The sequence below is a fragment of the Symphalangus syndactylus genome, chromosome 11 (assembly GCF_028878055.3).
Source record: "Symphalangus syndactylus isolate Jambi chromosome 11, NHGRI_mSymSyn1-v2.1_pri, whole genome shotgun sequence".
In the NCBI taxonomy this organism is placed as follows: Eukaryota; Metazoa; Chordata; class Mammalia; order Primates; family Hylobatidae; genus Symphalangus; species Symphalangus syndactylus.
The window spans coordinates 82,730,153-82,751,529 of NC_072433.2; the positions used below are offsets into that span (position 1 = coordinate 82,730,153).

The 21,377-nt window shown below is 36.7% G+C and overlaps 1 protein-coding gene across 1 annotated transcript in view; it reads left to right on the forward strand.

The window, feature by feature from the left end:
• FAM81B (family with sequence similarity 81 member B) overlaps positions 1–21,377 on the forward strand; it is a 57,835-nt gene that overhangs the window by 13,832 nt on the left and 22,626 nt on the right. Inside the window, 2 exon segments of the mRNA XM_055298627.1 lie at positions 8,571–8,814; positions 14,888–15,006. Coding sequence (XP_055154602.1) covers positions 8,571–8,814; positions 14,888–15,006 — 363 coding nt within the window.

The window sequence follows — 21,377 nt, forward strand, 5'->3', positions numbered from 1 at the left end:
CTAGCATTAATGTCCCCTGCTTATTGTTGGAATGATGAGAAAATGTGGGAGTTAATGTTAACATTTGATTTTAGAATCTGTGAGTTTCAAATCGTGACCCTGAATCTCCAAGTTGTGTGACCATTCCTTGTTCTGTCTGGTAAATTTCCTCAGTCTGGTCTTCCAAATCACTAATTCATTCTTTAGCTATTTTTTCTGTTATATTTATCCTACCTTTTATTTTTTATTTCAATTATACTTTCCATACCTAATGGTTCTACTTACTTTTTACATTTTCTAGTTTTTCTTATTTTACTAATATCTTCTTTTGTCTTCTCTTTTAATATGTTTATTAGCCTTTTAAAAATTTATTGTGTGCATTTTAATATTTCTCTTCTGCGGGAATCTGTAATCTAGTAGGTTGTTTATTTGTAGGTTAATTACTTTTAAAAAGGCTGTGCTTCTCAAAAGTCCTGTTAATTTGGCCTTTGAACTCATTTCCCCTGGGCATTTCAGCCAGTTCCTGGTCTCCAACGGAGCCTTGTCAGCTCCAGTGAGTCCAGGGGTGGGGTGTGGATGAGCCCCAGGCACCAGAAAACCACTCCCTATTCCACAAAATAACTTCTCCTGTCAGGTCCTCACCTTTTGCTCCCCAGGAAGAAGCAGGTTTAGGAGGACAGTTGCTTTCCCACCCTGTGGACATTTAGAAGTGAAACAAGGTGGCAGCAACTCCCCAAAGTCAATTGTTCTCGAAGTTTCTTGTTATTGTTACTGCTCCAACTCCTTACCAACACAGTCCCTCTGCCCTGCCTAATCTTTCTTTAGAGGACACCTAGAACAGTTTGACATTTCACAGGAGTCAGAGCAACTGGTCCGAAGGAAACAGAGAAGAAGATCAGGCTTACGTTGTTCCCTTTCCCTATTTTATCTTCCCACAGCCCTCCCAAGCTGTCTCTTGTCCCAGGCCAACGCAGCCATCTGATTCAGGTTGGGTTGCCCAGGGAACAGACTCTGAGATGGAGATTGGTGAATAGAAGGCTTATTACAGAGCACACTGGGATCAACACCTGTGGAAGGGAAGGGAAAGGAATGGAACTGAACAGAAGGAATAGTTGAATTATATGAAGTGAGTTGAGCCAACTAACTTCAATTAGTTATATATGGATTTTATATATATTAGGTACCATGGCTCCAGTAGTTGAGCCAAAGAAGACTTCAGCCAACTTCACAGGAAGCTCTGGAGCTGGGACAGCCCTTCAAAGTTGTCCGGAGTTAGACCAAGCATGCCAGGACTTTATAGCCACACACTGTCCAATCACTGAATGAAGCTGCCCCAGAAAGTGGGCATGACCTTGACAAGGCAGTTCTCAGAGAAAGCTAACAGCTGAGGTCTGCCAGCTGGCAGCACTCCCAACATTTGGGGGGTATAAGTCCTTCCTTCCTGAACGGGGAGCTAGGTGGCATATCACGGCATCCACAGCACCACCCACACATGCACCAGTTTAAAATAGCCCCCACCACCCCAGGGGTTTTTCACTTTCTCCAAGTCCTTCAGGATTTTGTAAGGGAGAGAGGATGGGAAGCCACATTAATTCAACATTTTTGTCAAAACCATAGTCAGCCTGGGATTTTTTTTAACCTCTGAATAACTGTCTAACTCATTTCCTTTCTTTCTGCACTTTGTCTCACATGAGCTGTCATATCCCTCTGGGGCTGATTTACTTTAGCTCCCATGTTCTCACTAACTCTCAAATCTGTATTGCTTGCTGAAAGCTTTATTTTCCCAGGAGGCTGAAGCTGAATGAGTCCTCTGAAGACCCAGCCAGAGCCGAGCAGAGGTGTGCTGGCTCCGCAGAGACAACAGGACCCCTGGGCGTGGGGGATGGCAATATTTTCCATGGGACCAAAGTCTGCTCTGTGAGTCCCACAGAATCCCCCATCATTTCTCAGGTCCCATAGGCCCCCACCCCACCAGATAGTTGTAGTATGTGGGATGGGGTAGGAGCCAAGGTGAGCAGTGGTGGTGCAACTCTTCCTTTTGAAAGCTACCTAAGTGATTCCAAAAATGACTGTTCTCTTTTACACACACACACACACACACACACACACACACATGCACAGCTGCCAGCTCAGGCAATCTCATTTTCTTCACCCAAGTCTTCAACCACCATTTACTTCTCTGATAACATCCAAATCTCTATCTTCAGACACATTTCAGACTGTTCAAGGGGAATCTCCAGATAGATGTCATATACAAAATCTCAAATTTGTTTTCTTCCCCCAAAACCTAACTGTTTTTTGTTTGAATTTTCAGTCTTGATGAAAAGTGGCATCATACATTAAGCTCAAATCCAAAACATCAGAATCTCTCCCTCCTTCAGGCTCATTTCCAATCTATCTCAAAGTTCTACAACTTCTAGGTTTATAGTATCTGTAACATCTATCCTCCTTCTTTATGTCCAAGATCACCATCTGAGTCTCAGACCTTCCTCATTTTTTCATGTAGATTACTGTCCATGTTAGTTATCCATTGCTATGTAGCAAAGTATCCCAAAACTCAGCGGCATAAAACAGCGAATATTTATCTCACAGTTTCTCAGGATCAGGAATTCTAGAATGGTTCACTTACATAGCTCTTGGTCGACACTGCAGACCCTTGCTGGCTGTTGTCAGGAGTTTTCAGTTCCTCACCATGTGGATCTCTCCATAGGGCTATTCAATATGGCAGTTGTCTTCCCCCAAAATGAGAGAGAGAGAGGAGGGAAGGAGGGAGGAAGAGAGAGAAAGAGAAGAATCTGATTATCATAGGGTGAGGAGAAAACCACATATATTGAAAGGCACAACAAAACTAGCTTGCTTCTTCAAGAAGCTGATCAGTGAAGGGAAGGAGTAATATATTAATGCCAAGAGAGGGTATCAGGATTTTTAAGTTTCTTTGCCCGTACATGAAATAGCCCTGGCCTCTGTCTTTTCCCATTTCTAATTTACTTTGTTTACTTTTTGTTGAACTTCTGACTCTTTCGCTCATCTTTGCCTTTAATCTGTGATTTCTTTCATCTATTAGTAGGCAGCCCTCTCCTCAACATAGAATTATCAGGTATTACATTTATATGGATCCGGAAATCATCCAACTTGGTTTGTTAGAATAGTGGGTAAATTGAGGAGGAAGCACATTCCAGGGGTGATTTGGAGGCAGAGTTTGGAGGGGATCTCTTGTCTGCATGTAACGTAGTATGAACTTCAGACTGCTTAAGCTTGAATACTGGTCCACCGTTGTTAGCTGGGTAAACTCGGACAAAAGTTGTTCAATCTTTCTAAGCCTCAGTTTCATTATCGTTAAAAACAGGGTAATATTAATAGACCCTTCATGGTGTTATCATGAAGATTCAATAGATGACTCATTTAAAGTGCTAGCCACAAGGTCTGGCTTGTATTAAATGCTCAAAGATACTAGCTGTAACTATTTATAAAGTGCAGGAGTAGTGTATGGACATGGTGGTAATGCTTTTGACTGCTCAGTGACATTTACTTCCCTCCTTCTGATTCTCAGGTTCTAGAATTATGTTATCCCAAACAGTAGCCACTGGCCACATGTGCCTTTTGAGCACTTGAAATGTGGCTAGTCCAAATTGAGGAGTTGTGCTATAAGTGTATAATACACACTGGACTTCAAAGACTTATTTTTAAAAAGAATGTAAAATATTCCACTAAAAAGTTCACATAGATTACATGTTACAATGACATTTTAGATATAATGGTTTAAATTATATTGTTAAAATTAATGTTATCAGTTTTTGTTTTATTTTGTTTTTTGAGATGGAGTCTTGCTCTGTCGCCCAGGCTGGAGTGCAGTACCTCAGTCTCAGCTCACTGCAACCTCCACCTTGTGGGTTCAAGTGATTCTTGTGCCTCTGCCTCCTGAGCGGCTGGGACTGCAAGCATGTGCCACCACATCCGGCTAACTTTCCTATTTTTAGTAGAGATGCGGTTTCACCATGTTGGCCAGGCTGGTCTCAAATTCCTGACCTCAAGTGATCTGCCCACCTCAGCCTCCCAAAGTGCTGGGATTACAGGTGTGAGCAACCACACCTGGCCTGTCATCAGTTTTTTAAAAATTTTTCTTAATGTGGCTATTAGAAAGTTTAAAATTGTCTATAAGGTTTACATTATATTTCTTTTGAGCAGTTTTATAAGGATGAAATTACAGAGCTACTAAATTAAAAAGAAGTAATATATTTCTATATTTTATTTATCTGCATAGCATGAGCCCCTCTTCTTCCTTTATGAGCCAACCAGTTTCTGTTGACCTTCACTGGGCAGTTGGAGCCTTGCCGTCTGCACACACTGATCCTTGTGAACAACCATCCATCACTAGGGTAATAAAATTATATCTGTGGCCCAACTTTAGCCAGCTTCTGGCATTGCCCAAAAAAACTTAGCTACAGATTAATCCTCACACAGCAAACAACCAACAGGGAAGAAACAAACTTCTTATTTTTTAAATTCCTTTGGCAGAGATACTTGATATCAAATTGGAGGAAAATTGCATATGGCAAATACCACCAGTAGTCAATCCAGTAGACGTTTTCTCCTTCCTCTTTGCTAATAAAAGTCCCAATTTTGTTTAAGGCTACAATGTACCCAGCACAAAAAAACAAAACAAAATAAGGTATAAGAGGTGGCTACATGACATAGCTTCAGCCAATGAAATATAGACAAAAGTGTCATGGTGAGTCTTTTAGAAAGGCTGTCTCGATTTAAAAAAGGACGGGCAGGGACAAACTCAACAGATGCACACATTTTGTTTTATTTTTTGCCTTCTGTCTTTTCTATCGGGAATGGGGCACAATACTTCAAGGTGGAACAACAACCTTGAGACCTGAGGGTAAAGGTCACACACTATGAGTGGGCCAGGAAGCCGGAAGGAGCTGGGCACCTGATGACTTCCTCAGTCAGCTGCTCTACCTCTCCACTTCTTGTTACTTGAGCCAAATAAACCCTACTTGCTTAAGTCACTCTCTTTGGATTTCTGATAAACACAGCTAAACACAACCCCAGCTGAAACCTGCAGTCCAGAAAATGCTAATGTTCACAATCTGGCCCTAAAATCTGCTGTCCCGAGGACATTTTCACTTCCAAGAAAATTTGTCACTATTGGCCTAAAGCAAATAGTTATTTTGGCTCATGCAAGCAATGGGAATAAGCATTAATTATTTGGCCTTGGCTTTTTATGATCCAGCATATATAATAGTCATTTTAAAAAGATATATACTATATATCTATACATCTACATAAGTATATAGATACAAATATATATTTCCAAGAGGGCAGGGGCTTTATCTGTCTCATTCATCATTTTATTTCCAGGCCCTAACAAAGGCCAAATCTCCTTTTCCTTAAGGCTGACTTCTCTTTCCAGTGATATTAACAACATAATTCGCTACCATTCAGAGGCAGCAACATGGAAAACATCCTAGGCTAAGTTACAGCTGACCTAGAGCTAATCCTGGCTCTACCAAACAGATAGTTCTGGGACATTGAAACATTTCTTCAAATAAAAACTCGTGCAGAAATTCAATGTACTAAGCAGGTAAGATTAAAGAGAGAAAACCCACAGCCCCTTCTACTGGGTCATAGGACAATAAGAAATCCCCAAGAAATTTAATAGTGTTAAAGACAAATTTAAAGTAAACCTCTCACTCAGTTATATAGATTTGAAGGAATGTTGTCATGTTCATGTATAAAAAATGTGACTTGGTATAGGGTCAGAAATCAGTACACATAAGGGCTTTGGAAATAACCTGTATTTGGGGACTACACAATCAAGTGTTTTAGCACATGGACTTTGGATGACCTAGGACCAGTTAACTATTCCATTAATGGGTTTCATAATCCCAAAAAAGCACAATCCTGAATGTCATAATACCAAATGTGGAAATCCCAAAAAGATCAAAATCCCCAAAATATAATTCTGGAAAAAATAATTTAAAAGACATTTCTTCATATTTATAAAAGGAGATTTATTTTAGAAGCATATAAAAACATGATGGAGCATTTCACAGGCCACTTTACATAATAAAATAGGCAACAGTAACATTTATATTTTTATAAGCATAAGCATACAGGTATACTAACAACAGTCATATGGGTATAATGTTATAAGTGGATGAACCATATTCATAAAGAAATAAGTCAAAATTCAAAATGTATAAATGCATAATACTATGGATGGTAATTTTGTGCAACCAGCTTTATAACTGTAGTCATCTGAAACACCATGACGATAACCTAAGTCTTTTGATAAGACTGATCCAAAACTTCAGTGAGTCACTACAGCATATGCAATTGCACAAAGAGCTGAGATCTTGAGAAATTTTATCTTTCACAAATGCAGTTGTACAAAAAAGGACATCTCTTCATTTATTGGGGAAGTTTCAACATTTTTACATACACAGTGCTTACACACAAAGTCAATGTTGTAATAATGCACTTTTGTGGAGTCAAATTGACAAAATATGCATAAGACAAATTAGAACTTTCTGAAAGTCTTTATACAGTTTATACTCCAGTATTGCAAATGATGTGAAGATGAAATACATAGTATAGCAAATTGTGAAAAGTAATAATAACAATGCTGACAATTTAAGATAGTGGTAAAAAACTAGAAAAAATACAACATTTGAAAAAGTATATTACAGGGCTACATTATGGGCAATTACATGGAGGTAGTCCATTAGAGCTGGCCAACTTTCACAGTCATATTTTGAAGTCTTGCATGGCAATGAATTGCTGCTTCTTTTTTTCTTTTAAGACATGGCTCTCATCAGAGAATATGTTCACATTTCATTCATTTTCCACATAGCACTGCTCTTTTTGAAATTCTTCTATGATTCAACATACATGAGCATTCCCTATTAAATATTTCCATCTTTGCATAATTTTTCTATGTTGTTTTGGGCACACAGAAATTCATTCCACATGCACTCATGTGCAGAAGCAATACTGATAATCAAATAGTCACACTATTGTGTGTCTTCTTATCTTACTGTGTGCATAATTATATTTGAACCAGTTGGTAACTTTGCTGACTTCTTCAGGCAAATATGGCTTTAATTTATTAAAATTTCCTAAAATGTCATTAGCTGGGAGGAATGCCACTGCAAACAAATGAAATATTTTTAAACCATATGGGGTGGCCAATTCACTTGTCTGAATTTTTCACCATATGCATTGGGCTGAATGACAAAATCAAATTTTATTGGTGACATCTTGAGATTCACTTTTAGAAGCCTTGATGGGACTTAATCCCAAATCTGTCATGGTTTGGGGATTTGACTAAAATCCATTTTCTTCTGCAAAGTCCACCAAATCTTCAAATAAATGTTTATAAAATGCTTCACTTTTTCCAGTCATTAATATATAAAGAAGCAGGTAAGTTCAAGAATGTTTGGATCCAACTGGGGCATGATGGCATACAGTTGATAAGAAAGATGGGGACGATTTTGAAAGTGTCATTCCTCAGCCAAAGTGAAGCATGCACTAGTTTGTCTATGTTAGATTTAGTGGCAAATATAGGAAGTCTATCTTCTTTGACAGTCAGATCCCTAACTAAGAATATTTCATCACTCGATGAGTTTCAGAACACTGGAGGAACCTCTATATCAGCAAGCATCTTTGGTTCAGAATGTTGCTCAGCTTGTGGAATTCTTTTTATTCTCTGATGAAGAGTGTTTTTTGAAGGCAAGCATGGCACTATGTGTGAAGGGGCAGAAGTCATACATGGTTGAATCATTTGACAGGAGACATTTGTTGTATTTTTCACCTGTGTTTTTACTTCTATGATTTTCGAAACACTCAAAACATTGAGGATAGATCTCTCTCACGTTGTGCACTCAGACTCACACACTAATCACCTCTGGAAACACCCTCACAGATACACTGCCTCACCAGGTTCTAGGTATCCCTTAATCCAGTGAAGGGATTTTAAACTTTAGGAATTTCAATGTTTGAGATTATGTCTTTTGGGATTATGATTGGTACCATTCATGAACTAATTTCCCTATCTATGAAATTAGAATAATTCTGTTAGACAATATGAAAATGTACAATGTGAATCTCTAAGGGAGAGACATCATATGCAAGGTTTTCTAAGTGTATTTGATCATAGAATTCTTTTGTGGTGGCCTATCCTCCTGACTCCTATTCCAGGACTCATACCTTGGAAAACTCTCTAACACAGTCACTTTTGCATCTTTATAGTTATAAAAACTTAATTTTTTCTACATTCAAGTAGAATTTTCATAAAGGGTATATAAAGGCGTCAGTCTTGGAAGAAGGCTTCTAATATCTTCTTTCATGAATCCCTCTACCCACTCCTAACTACCACCAATTGGCTTGAAGCATGAAAAGTGCATCTGCTTCTTAGATGAGACCTTCACCAAATTCTAACCATGGCAGGTGCTTAAAATCCTATCAAACTTCTCACAGGGAAAAAAATAAAAGGTCGGAAGTGAGGATTCTAGTTCTGGTTCCTGGCTCCTCCAGCTCATTCTTTTAATGCCCTGGTGTTTCCTTTTCCATTTTCTGATCAGGAGTCATCCTTTTCTCCCCATCATTCCAAACACCCAGAGAGGTCAGCTAGAAGACAGACTGAACAACCACGAGCGTACCATAGCTTTCCTTCTTGAACAAGCCTTCCGCATCAAGGAGGACATCTCTGCTTGCCTGCAGGGGACCCATGGCTTTCGAAAAGAGGAATCGCTCGCCAGGAAGTTACTGGAAAGCCACATCCAGACCATCACCAGCATCGTCAAAAAACTCAGCCAAAACATTGAGGTAGTTCTCTTTTTTATTTTGTTTTTGTTTTGTATTTTGGCAGCATTGCTTGATAAAGATGATCAACCATCAGTGTCATTTTTCAAGTGCAGAAATATATCACTATTGCTTAAGTTTAGGTGATTACATTTTAGTGGTCTAAGAGGGAAACAGTTCAATTTTTCAGCTGTTCATTTATGCCAAAAAGTAGAAGGAACTTCTATTCAACAAATATTTACTGTGTATTTATTTTGTGACCACAAAGACATTATGTCAGACATTATGCTAAGATGCTTATGTTAGCCTAAATCTCCAAGATTCTATTAATGCAATAATTTCAAATAGAGGTTTTCATAATGCACCTCAGTAATGCTCCATTGCATAGCCATCGCAATCTGATGCCAGCAATTTCTCTGGCCCCATCTTCTACCCTTCTTTCCTTCACTCTGGCCACATTGGCCTCCCAGCTGTTCCTAGGACATTCCAAACACATTCTGGCCTTGGGGTCTTTGCACTCATAATTTACTCTGGCTGGATCATCTTCCCCTAGATATTCCTATGCAACGTTCTTCATTCCTTCAGGTCTCTGTTCAAATATAGCCTCATAACAGAGGATTTGCATGACATTTTATAAAATAGCACCTCTACCCACATGGTTTCAATCTCCCTTAAAGCCTACTTTATTTTTTTGTCACATAGCACTCATTGCAAACTACCATGGTCTATATTTGATTCCTGTTTGTTTTCTCTTTCTAAGATATAATCTCTATAAAGGCAAAGAGTTTGTTTTCTTCATGCTAAATCCCATATCCCGTACCAGACAACAGTGGTGTTGTAGTCAGCACTCTAAATATTCCTTAAATTGATGAGTGAATAAATAATTTTAAGGCATTAGAGTAAAAATAGAGTTTCTCATCAAAAAAAAAGAAAATTCCTTGTCTAAATCAAGAGAAACATGCTTGTATAAGAGGTATTTGAGAGTTGTTAGGGTGTGAATGTACGTGATGAATCTGGGTTAACAATTTTCATGCAAGGGCTGCAGATAGTGTGCTTTAGGAAACTGGCCCAAAACTTGTGGCGTTATCATAAGAATTGACAACAATGCCCTCTCACGATACTTGTCCTTTTCTACTATCAGAGAGAATACTGGATTTTATTAAAATTATAGGATGGAACCAGCAATTACTTCTTTATGAATTTGTACTTAAGGGCAAGGATATCGATCAATTTATTTTCTATCTGCAGGGTTTAGCAGACCCCGTAATATATCTGAGGCAGTGTGAAAAGTTAAAACTCTCAGTGAACTTTTAAAAGGCACTTTATTGGTATTTAGCACATTTTGAATTGACCTCAATGCCTCAAAGGTCAATGCCACTCTCAAAGTGATTAAAGGTATTTCCATGCATAATGAAGTATCACGAAAGTGACAAGACGCAAGCAGCCCTTTGAAATGACTAGAAAATCAAGTAAGTATAGCATAGTGCTAAAATAAGATTCCAATTTAGGAGTCAAAACTTCTTGGTAATTGAAAAAGCCAACAACATTCTTAGAAACATGGAACTGTTTCTAAGAATATTCTTTATTTTGATCTGGATTGTTATATGGTTGATTATATTACATTGAGTCAAGATCCACCCAGATGTACACTTTGACTTGTGCATTCAGTACATATTAATTATACCCCAGTAAAATACTATTAGCAATAAGGAGAAAGTCTTTCTTTCAAATCTCTAGAAATCTTGTGAACAGTTTATTTTCCTATAATAATTTACTATCTTAGATTAGCTCTCTGAAAAAAGACAAATCCAAAACATTTTCCAAAAGACAAAGACAAAAACCTCAAAATACCTACAATCCTGTTAAGAGTTTGGCATATATAGGAAAATGAAAAGGACTGGATTGAGTTTGTGTAAAATTGAACTAGAAAATATTTTAAAGGCTGTAGATAACATAGTTAAAACATTATGAAGAAGAAACTATTCGGCTACCTTTAGTAAATAACTATAAGCACTTTATAGAGAAATGGATGCTATTCAAGTATTTTAAAAGAACCTAACCTCATTAACCAGGTCAGCCCATCTGCAAGTTGGCTAACAAGATCAATTCAAGTGTGAGCTAAAGCTTGACACAGGTCCTTAAATGAAATGAAAAAAAAAAATTTTTAATCTACCACAATTACATCAAAGTGCTTGTTTCTTTTTAAAAATCAAATGATTCCTTTTTTTAAGAGGCAGTTGATTACAAGTTTTAGAATTAATTTATTTTTAACTCAAAGAAAATTTTATATATAGCATTGTTTTACTGTGGGTTTTCCCCTCAACTTACAAAAGCAATACTTGTTCATCATAATTATTTTGAAAGTTTAGGGAAAAAAATGTTTAAACTTGGGGAAAAAATATCTCACAATTCTACCACCAAATGGTGATCTCTGCAAATACCCAGATGAATCTCCCTCTAGTCCTTCCAAGTATTCCATTTAGGAGGCTGAGACTATGTTTGTAAGCACAATTTTTATTCTAACATTCATCCTAAACTCTATCATGTCTCATTAAAATCTCTTTGCATGGTGCATACACCATGATTTGCTTAATTATTATCCTAATGTCAAAATATCACTTTGGGGGGCTGAGGCAGTAGGACCAATTGAGCCCAGGAGTTTGCGAACAGCCTGGGTAACATAGTGACACCCTGTCTCTACAAGAAAAAATAAATAATTAGCTGGGTAGGGTAGTGCACGCCTATAAACACAGCTCCTTGGGAGGCTGAGGTGGGAGGATTACCTGAGCCCAAGAGGTGAAGGCTGCAGTGAGCCATGATCATGCCACTGCACTCCAGCCTGGGCAACGGAGACCCTGTCTCAGAATAAAAATAATTTAAGAAAGAAATATCTTTGTGCATAAATATGTATCTGCATTTGGATTATTTCCATAGTATCTATTCTTAGAAGTGGAATTACTAAGGTATGAATACTGTGAAAGCTCTTGATACATGTTGCCAAATTGTTTTCCAGAAAGTTTATACTAATTTACACTTCCATTAGCATTATTTGAGTGTTTTTTTCCACTTTACCTGTGCCAGAATTGAAATTTATCACTTTAATTTTTGCTAACTTCATAGAACAGAAATAAGATCTTTTTTCTTAGTGAAAGTGTTGAATCCACTTTTTTAAAGAGACTATTTAAAGTAACAATTTTGGCTGAGTGCCTGTGGCTCACAACTGTGATCCCAGTGGTTTGGGGGGCTGACTTGGGAGGATTGCTTGAAGCCAAGAGTTTGAGACAGTGAGACTCTGTCTCTACAACAACAACAACAAAATTAATAATAAAGTGACAGCTTCATTTCTTCTGCTAATGATTTATGTCTTTTGCTAATTTATCTTTTGGGTTTTAGTACTTTTAAATTTTTGTTGATTTGACGAGCTCTTTTATTTTACATATTAGAAATAATAACTGGTAATATGGTAGTAAGTGTTTAACAATCAGCAATCAGTTCTTTTCTAAGGGAAAAGAGAGCCTGGTTTGTAGTTATTTGCCTATTTCTATGGTATAAATACTCCTATGATTTCAAACAACCAGCAAGATGACACTGTACACAAAGATGAGAAGAGATGTATACAATCCACTTTCACATACAGCTCCAGGCTGCTTGCAGTACATCACTGAAACCCTTGGCAATAGTATATGTTACAAATGTTTTTTCAGTTTGCTTTTTCTATCTTAATTGTATTTACAATGTCTTTACAAGTTTTACACAAAGGTAAATATTCAAATATTTTGCTTTGTAATTTCTCTCATTATTGTAGTCCTCCCACCTTCATCTGTGGTTTCACTTTCTGTGATTTCAAAAGTTTCCAGAAATATTAAATGGAAGATCCCAGAACCAAGTAATTCATAAGTTTTCAATCGTGCGCTATTCTGAGTAGCGGGATGAAATCTTGCACATCCTGTTTCATCCCACCCACGGTGTGAATCATCCCTTTGTCCAGCACATTCACACTGTCAATACTCTCTGCCCATTAGTCACTCAGTAGCCTGTTGGTCACCAGATCAACTGTTCAGATGAGGTATCACAGTGCTCATGTTCAGGTAACCCTTATTTTACTTAATAATGCCCCCAAAGCACAAAAGTAGTGATGCTGGCAATTCCACTATGGCAAGGAGAAGCCGTAAAGAGCTTTCTTTAGGGAAAAGGTTGAAGTTCTCGACTTAATAAGGAAAAAAAAAATTGTATGCTGAGTTTGCTAAAATCTATGGTAAGAACAAATCTTCTATCCATGAAATTGTGACAAAGGAAAAATAAATTCGTGCTAGTTTTGCTGTTGCACTTCAAGCTACAAGAGTTACAGCCACAGTGTGTATGATATTATAGTACGTTGTTATAATCATTCTATTTTTAGATATTGTTAATCTCTTACTGATAAATAACTTTATCATAGGTATGTATGTACAGGGAGAAACAATATATATAGGGTTCAATACTGTATGAGGTTTTGGGCATCCACTGGAGGTCTTAGAATGTATCCCCCTTAGATAAGAGGGGACTACTATACTTCTAAGACTAGAAAGTTCCTCATTCAAAGATGAAATAATCTCTTCTATTATCAGTGAATTTTACGGTTTAATTTTAAAAATATTTTAGATTTTTTTTTCTGAAATCTATAATGATATATGACATGAGGTAAGGATCTAAATTAATTATTTTCTGAGTAATTAGAGACCCCAACCCACTTATGAAATTACTCCGCCATTGATTTGTGAGTTGCATATAGAGTATATTCCTTTCCTACAGTTACCAAGGTTTTCATGACATTACAGGTAGCTATATACCTTTACTACACTGATTTACTTATCCTTATTTTAGAAAATATTTTAGCATATAGTAGAGTAAGTTTCCTTTCATCACTATCTTTACCAAAACAGAAAACAAATACCTGCATACATGCAAAAAGACAAAACCAAACTCTAGTTAGTGTTTTTGACACTTTTACATCTTCAATTAAGGCTTCATTTGCCCTTGAGTTGTCTCAATCCCAGTTAAAAAATAAGCAAGAGTCTGTCTGTGGTCTTTGAAATTCCTATAATTTATTTGCTATAAAAATTCTTCCTTTCCTAGTAAAATTCATAATCATAGTTTAAACATAATTTAGGACTTTGTCAAATATAATACTTAAACTGGAATGTCTCCCCAAGTAACAGATTTGTGTTTTTCAAAGGCCTACACAGAAGTCTCACTTTTTTTCTTAGTAAATACCAATTTCTTATATGTCTTCACTTTACATTGGAATTTATTTGAATGTCAAGTATAATACAATTTTTTTCTATGGACAAGCAGAATTTTTTTTATTTTTTAAATCAATACTTATAAATGGGTACAAAAAGTTAAAAACCATGGTTCTTGGGACCACTAGCCCAGTGGTACAAGAAAGTCAGTTCTATTTCCAGAACACCAAAACACAATAAAGACGTGACTAACAATGCTCATGGACAAAATCTGGACACAAGTAAGCCAGAAATCTCTCATATTCTCTAAGAAATCTAGATAAACTCTTTTTCATTGTATATGAAACAGGTTGATTCAGATTTGCTTGCCCTGTGTTAACTTCATTGTGGTTCTGGCTCAATCCATAAAAAATCTTGCCTGACGCCATATTGAAAAAAATCCTTCTCCAAACTTATGGCACCAATTGTGAAGTACGTTTTTGTGAAAAGCTTTTATGTCAATGATGGCCAACGGCAGCCCATGACCATATCAACACAATATATGTTGTTTGGTCCACATATGGTTTATAAAAGATCTTGAATAATATGCCAATATTGTTAATTTGAGCAATTTCATATAAAATCTGGATTTCTAGCTTTCTTTAAAACACTATTGAGACATCTTTCCCACCTGGCAATAATCAGCTGGAATCAAACCACTGCTGCTTCCCTCAGATAAATTAGCAGAGATCACTTCTTTCTGAGATAGGACTCTCACTCATTCACACCATCAGCCTAACTACAAAATGCATTCATTTAGGTAACCCCTGCTTTAAATGATGTTTCCTTATCATGTGTGATGGGAAATTAATGGGAAATTTGACTCAAAATTACAGATTTTAGAAGACCAAATAAGAGCTCGAGATCAGGTGGCCACAGGAACTAACTTTGCAGTACAGGAGATAAACATCAAACACCTACAAGGAGTTGGAGATCTTCGAGGAAGAGTAGCCAGGTGAGAAGAAGCCTATTGACTAATGCTTAACAGTCAATTCTTGGCCAGTGAATTCTCATTCCCAAACAAGCTCCATGCTGTGGAAAAAAGATATTGTCTACACATTAAGCTAAACTAATGAGATGGCAGTTGAGAAAGTGTACCATAGAACTTTGAACACCTCATGCTACCTATGAGATTCAAAGTTTCTGTAAAGACCCCTTACACAGTTTGATTCCAACGGAAGTGACCAGAGTTCTGTCTTTATAGCCTTAACTGTCCAAGTGCCGACATCCATACATAGACACACCTTCATAACCATGTACGAAATTCCCATATGTGTCAAATGCTAATGAGAAAAGCATTTAAAATATACAAGAATTGTAATAGTCTAATGGGATTTGCTGCCAAATGGATAAAGTTTTGAATAACATCTTTTGTACAAGATTTCTAAATCAAAAGAATTGATGGTAAGCAGTTCAGCAAATATGTGTAGGTATTGAGAACAGCAGGACCACTCTGGCGGACACATCAAAGGTGACTTGTGAATGGCTGACTGTGGACATCTTTCCATCTCTACATCTTCTGCCAGTACCTCATTCCTCTCTCCTGTAACACTCCCGCCTCCATCTGGTTAATCCTCTCAGAATTAGATAATTACTACCTATGACAAAGCTCTCCTAGGGTATTTACCCATTTAATTCAACAAAAATATATTAAGCACTCATCATATGCCAGGCCGGGTAATGTTAGAATTCAGCAACATGGTCTCCTTTCTGTAGCTGTTTACAGTCTACCAGGGAAAACAAGCTGTATCAATAACCAATGAAGTGAATGCCATACTAAAAGTCTGGGATGCTACGGAAATGTCCAAATCAGACCCACACAGAAGAGAGGCTTCCCAGGGGAGGTGACACTTGAGCTGAGTTTTGAAGGATTTATAACAGTTAACTAAACAAAGAAAAGTGAGAAAGACAATTTACCTGGAAGAATAATATGTGCAAAAGAACTGAGGGAAGGATCACTGTGACATGTTCATGGGCATACCTGGGAGAATGGCATGTTGGTTATGGTATTTTGGAGTAGGCATTTTGAGAAAGTTGGGACAGGACGCCAGAGAAGCAGTCCAGACCTGGAAGATTAGGGGTCTTGTAGGCTAAGGTAAAGAGTTCGAACTTTATGTAGAAGGTTATAAATAACCATGGGGGGATTTTAAGTAAGGGGGTGGCATATCATATTTTGTGACATTCTAATTGTAGTGAATTGGTAGAATACAAAAAAGGGTGTGGAGATCAGAGGAAGGCTATTGTACCAATCCAGGTGAGAAGTGGCAGGGCCTAAACCAAGGCACTAGCCATGAAAGCCCAGAGCAGGGGACAGACAACACAGATATTAGAGAAATAGAATCTACAGGATTAGTGCATGAATAAACATGGAGGATGAATTAGGCAGGGGGAGGTCAAGGATAATGACCAAAGTTTTTGGGCTTGGAGACTGGTTGGATACTCATGTTATTTCACAGAGAAGAAAATATGAAACAAGGAGCAATTATAACAAGGAAGTAGAAAGAGAAACAGGGCATAAAAACGTGTTTGGCTTCCACCATGTTGTATATGAGATGCCATTAGCATATTAACTGGAATGGGCATGGAGCTCAAAAGGGAGGAAGGGAGGAGGTGTCAGGGGTGCCCAAGTTTCTGGTTGGCCCACAACATAAACGACTTAGTGGCTTTGGGAAAGACTTTGTAGTTCTGGAGTGTGGCTTCGTTTCTGTTAAAAATAAAAGATGCTGTCTTGGAAATAATACATATGGTTGAAAAACTCTCATCCAAGAAAATAATAACTGTCAGCCAGTCCAGAGAATAAACAGGTGAATTTATATTGTATATAATATATAAATAATATATAGAAATATTTATTTCATTAATATTTGATCAATACCAAAGAAGTTTTATAATATTTGGATAAGTTATGAAACAAGATAACAAAACAAATATCAGCAAACCCACAACCATATTTAGATGTGCCAAGATTTTGCAAAGAAGATAAAACCAAACATGGTTTCTTTGTTTGTTTCTTTTTTGAGACAGAGTCTCACTCTGTCACCCAGGCTGGAGTGCAGTGGTGCGATCTTGGCTCACTGCAACCTCTGCCTCCCAGGTTCAAACAATTATCATGCCTCAGCCTCCTGAGTGCCTGGGATTACAGGTGCATGCCACCATGACTGGCTAATTTCAAACATGTTTTAAATGAAATATAATTTGGTTCAATTTGGTGGTATGCTGATGACACTCCTACCAACTATTTCTTTCTGCAAACCACTTACAAACCAATTATTTTATTTTTGTAAACCCTGTTTTATTTACAAGACAAAATAGCAAGTGGATCTCAAAGAAACTGAGATCAATGAAATTACATCAAGATACACAATTCTTTTTGCTCTGCTTGATTTTTGCTTACCTTCCCCTTCAATCATAAGCAGTGATTTTAGGACGAGGTCTTATTTTTCCTTGAAATGTCTCCCTTTTATGGAAAATTTCTGAAATCTATTTGGCAATCTGAGACAGAATTTGGCTAAGGGCCATGAGACTTAAATTCACCCTCCCTCTCCTGTTTCTTTTCTGTGCCTTTGCCAGGCAAATGACTAATGGACAAGCTAAGGCAGATTGATTACTGTCTTTCCACATAGAGGGACCTCTATTCCAATGAGCACTTTGGCATAAGTAAAATTAAGTTGATTGTTCTAACATAATTGCTAGCAAACATTTTACTGCTTCATAAATCAGTCTCAATATTTAATAACTACAATGAGATTTGAATTTTACACCTTATTTCCCACGGCAATACACTGCAGTTTAAAAGTAAGTCCTCCCAATGAGATGAGGTTCCCAAAGTTGCCAGCCTGCTTTTGACACCCTGTCCTTTATTTAATAGACTAGAGGCTTGGATGGGTCATCAGAAAGAGAGGTCATGTCCCCATAGAGATTCAGGTGAAGTGCAAAAAAGGAAAAGGCGAGCATGGGAAGGGCACCTCTAGGGATGGACATGACTTACAATCTGTAGCCGTAGTCAGAGGCCAACTCTCTAGCCCCATTTGGCTCTTTAGGACTCCAGAACAAACCTGCATGTGGGTAAAAAAAAAAAAAAAAAAAAAAAGATAAATTTTGTCGATTTGTGATCAAAAGCAAAATCATGTTCTTTAAAGAAACATAATAATGTGGATATTATGACAGGCCTGGTCACAGAGGGCAGAATAAAAACCTTTTATTCCACTGCTCTTACTTGAGACAACTCAATGCCAGTGAAAAATAAAAGAGGGAAAACAAAAAACTCCATCTTTAATATAATATGGAAGTTGCTGTAACCACTAACCACAAACAGAGCACCCTTACCAAATATTGTGACATTTGGACTGATACAGTCCTTCTCAGATGTAAACATACTGATTTCCCACTAATCAACAGTCATAATTTTGAGAGACATTGGCAAAATGGAATCAAGCAGCATTACTTAGAGGCTCGGGTGGGTCATTGGAGAAAGACAACATGTCCCCTTAGAGATTCAGGTCAGCAACACCGAACAGCCGGGAGGTATAGCCAAAGATGCAACCATGTTCTTTATCATTTCTATCATCTAGGACCTCCTTCCTTGCCCACTTATATCTGAGAGAAACTGGCTGAAATGCAACAGGCTGAGGAAGGAGAGAGATTTGATACTGCAAGCCTGAATAGAGGATATGATCAGTGCCGCCAAACACACTCACTGATCCTCTGCAGGTAGCAGAAACATTCAAAGACGTAATAGTTATTGTTAGAATGCAGTCATGCATATGAATCACTTCTGCTATCATCCCCAGATAGACAGAAGACAGATAGATAGATGATAGAGAGATGGATAATAGATACATAAAACATAAGCAAAAGACTAGTGAATACACTTCATGAAGGAACTACCCAGAAAAGTATAGGAAGAGTTCAAGCCAAAAGTTCTCCTGGTTTCAAAGAAATTAAGAACAAAAGACAAAGAATTAAAAAAAAAAAAAAAGATTACTTATGAACAGTCACATGTAATTTGGCCCTTCCAAAAGCCCCACTGAATCTACAGTAAAAAGATTTTCTCTTTAAAATATAAACCCATAAGGACCAGGACCGGGGATATCAGCATAGAAGTCTTGGAACCTAGAAAGCAGATGGAAACACGAAAACTGCCTTAGCAGAATGAAGGCCAATTTTCAAGTTGTAGGATAAGCTGAGAACAACCTAACTTTATGCAACAGAATTCTCAAAAGGCTTCAGGCCCTTGCCACTAGGGAGAGGAACTGAGAGAGGCAGTGAGAGGAAGGGTCAGAAACCACGGTAGTTTATTATTAGCTTATTAGTTATTGTTAACTTTCAAATTACAGGCATCTTTTACTTTGATAAAATAAATAATAATTTTAAAAGTAAGGTATAAAAACGTTTCCCTCCAAAAAAGACTATCAGATAACAAAAGGAGATAGATAAACTGGAATTGCTCAGGGATAGATGTAAGAAAAAGTCAAGATATTATGAAGATTAATCTACTTTAGAAACTCCTAAAATAGAACAAATGCAACCAAAAATAATGAGTTATAAAAAGTAAAAACATGAGTAAACCACACCAAATGAAAAGAGATAGTTACTTTTCAATATAAAAATGATTGTAGAAAAATTGTCATATGGCAGGCAAGGAAAACTCATCCAACATAGAACTAATAGAAGGCCCTAAAGAAGAAACAGAACAAATTCTTCAAACAAAAATCATGCATATAAGAGAAGAAAGTGTTCTTGAAATACAGAATTGAATCTATAGATTAAAAGGAAAAACTGTGACCACGGAAAAAATGATATAAGAACAATGAAACCAAGATATCCTGGTTGAAGTTGCTGAACAATAAGGATAAAGACTGCAAAGAGCATCCAGGAAGACAAAGCAAGTCTCATAAAAAAGGAAAGAAATGTCATCACCTCAGACTTCTCCACCTCAACCAAAGCTAGAAAAGAATGCATTGATGTTTATCATGTTCTGAAACAATGAAAAAAAATGTTATCTCAAGTAAGTTACCTTTCAATCACAAGAGAAGTCAGGCATTCTCAAGCACTCAAGAACTTGACAATTCTAGTACTCCTGAGCCCTGCTTTTAAAATCTGGATGGCAAAATCTGGCCAACCATGGAATAAATCAAAATAAGGATCTTAGAAAAGAAATCATGGTTTGAAAGGATTATCAACGAACATCTAATCTACATATAAAGTGAACATTAAATAACCATAGACATTCTAGTGACAGAACACAGTACAAATGTCATAAAATTTAACATTTTAAAATTAGCAAATTATTTTTTTAAATGTTGAAGGCACAAGTATATAAACTTATTTATTTTCTCATTTTTTTGGCATATGGTCAACAGATAATATCTAAAGTTGGTATTGAGATGGTAGCTGTGACAAGTATAACAATTCCAATCTATGATAGCTTTTTATAGCTTCCTTTTTTTAGAAAAGAAATATCTCTCATAGTGAAGAAATACCTATCTGAAACTCAACAATTTCTTCTTTCTCACTACATTTACCCTTTCTTAGGTTAAAGTAAAATTAAATGTAATATTTTAAAGTTGATGCATATAATCCCAGTATTCTAAATTATGTTTCTTTCTTCCTATCTATCTATATATATATATATAAGTACACATATATTTTAAGTATATATGTATAATGATGAACAGAATGATAATCAATATTAATAATGTTACTTTTTAAAAGGGATTTGGAAAGATCTTGACTTTCCTCTTTGTTCTTTTAGGCATGATATGAAATTTTTTGTAATGGTCATGTACTATTTTAACAGAAACAATAAAATCATTCTAAAGAAGGAGGAGGCAGAGGAATATAGAGTGCCTCCTCCTTCTTTAGAATGATTTTATTGTTTCTGTTAAAATAGTACATGACCATTACAAAAAATTTCATATCATGCCTAAAAGAACAAAGAGGAAAGTCAAGATCTTTCCAAATCCCTTTTAAAAAGTAACATTATTAATATTGATTATCATTCTGTTCATCATTATACATATATACTTAAAATATATGTGTACTTATATATAGATATATAATATATATATCACTTAGCATAATAATATGAAATTGTATTTCCTAATTAATATTATTTGATGACAGTCAAAACAGTTATTTTATAAAAGTGACAAATATCAAAATAATCTTTGATAACTCAGATATACAAAAGATAAAGTCCTTCAGTGCTCTTCAACCTATCCTTCATGCATATGTGAAAGTATACAGAAACTGACCATTAATACACTGTGCAACCTGCTCTCCCCCAAGAGAGTCACGGGTAATGGTTGTGGGGGTGTGGCTCTG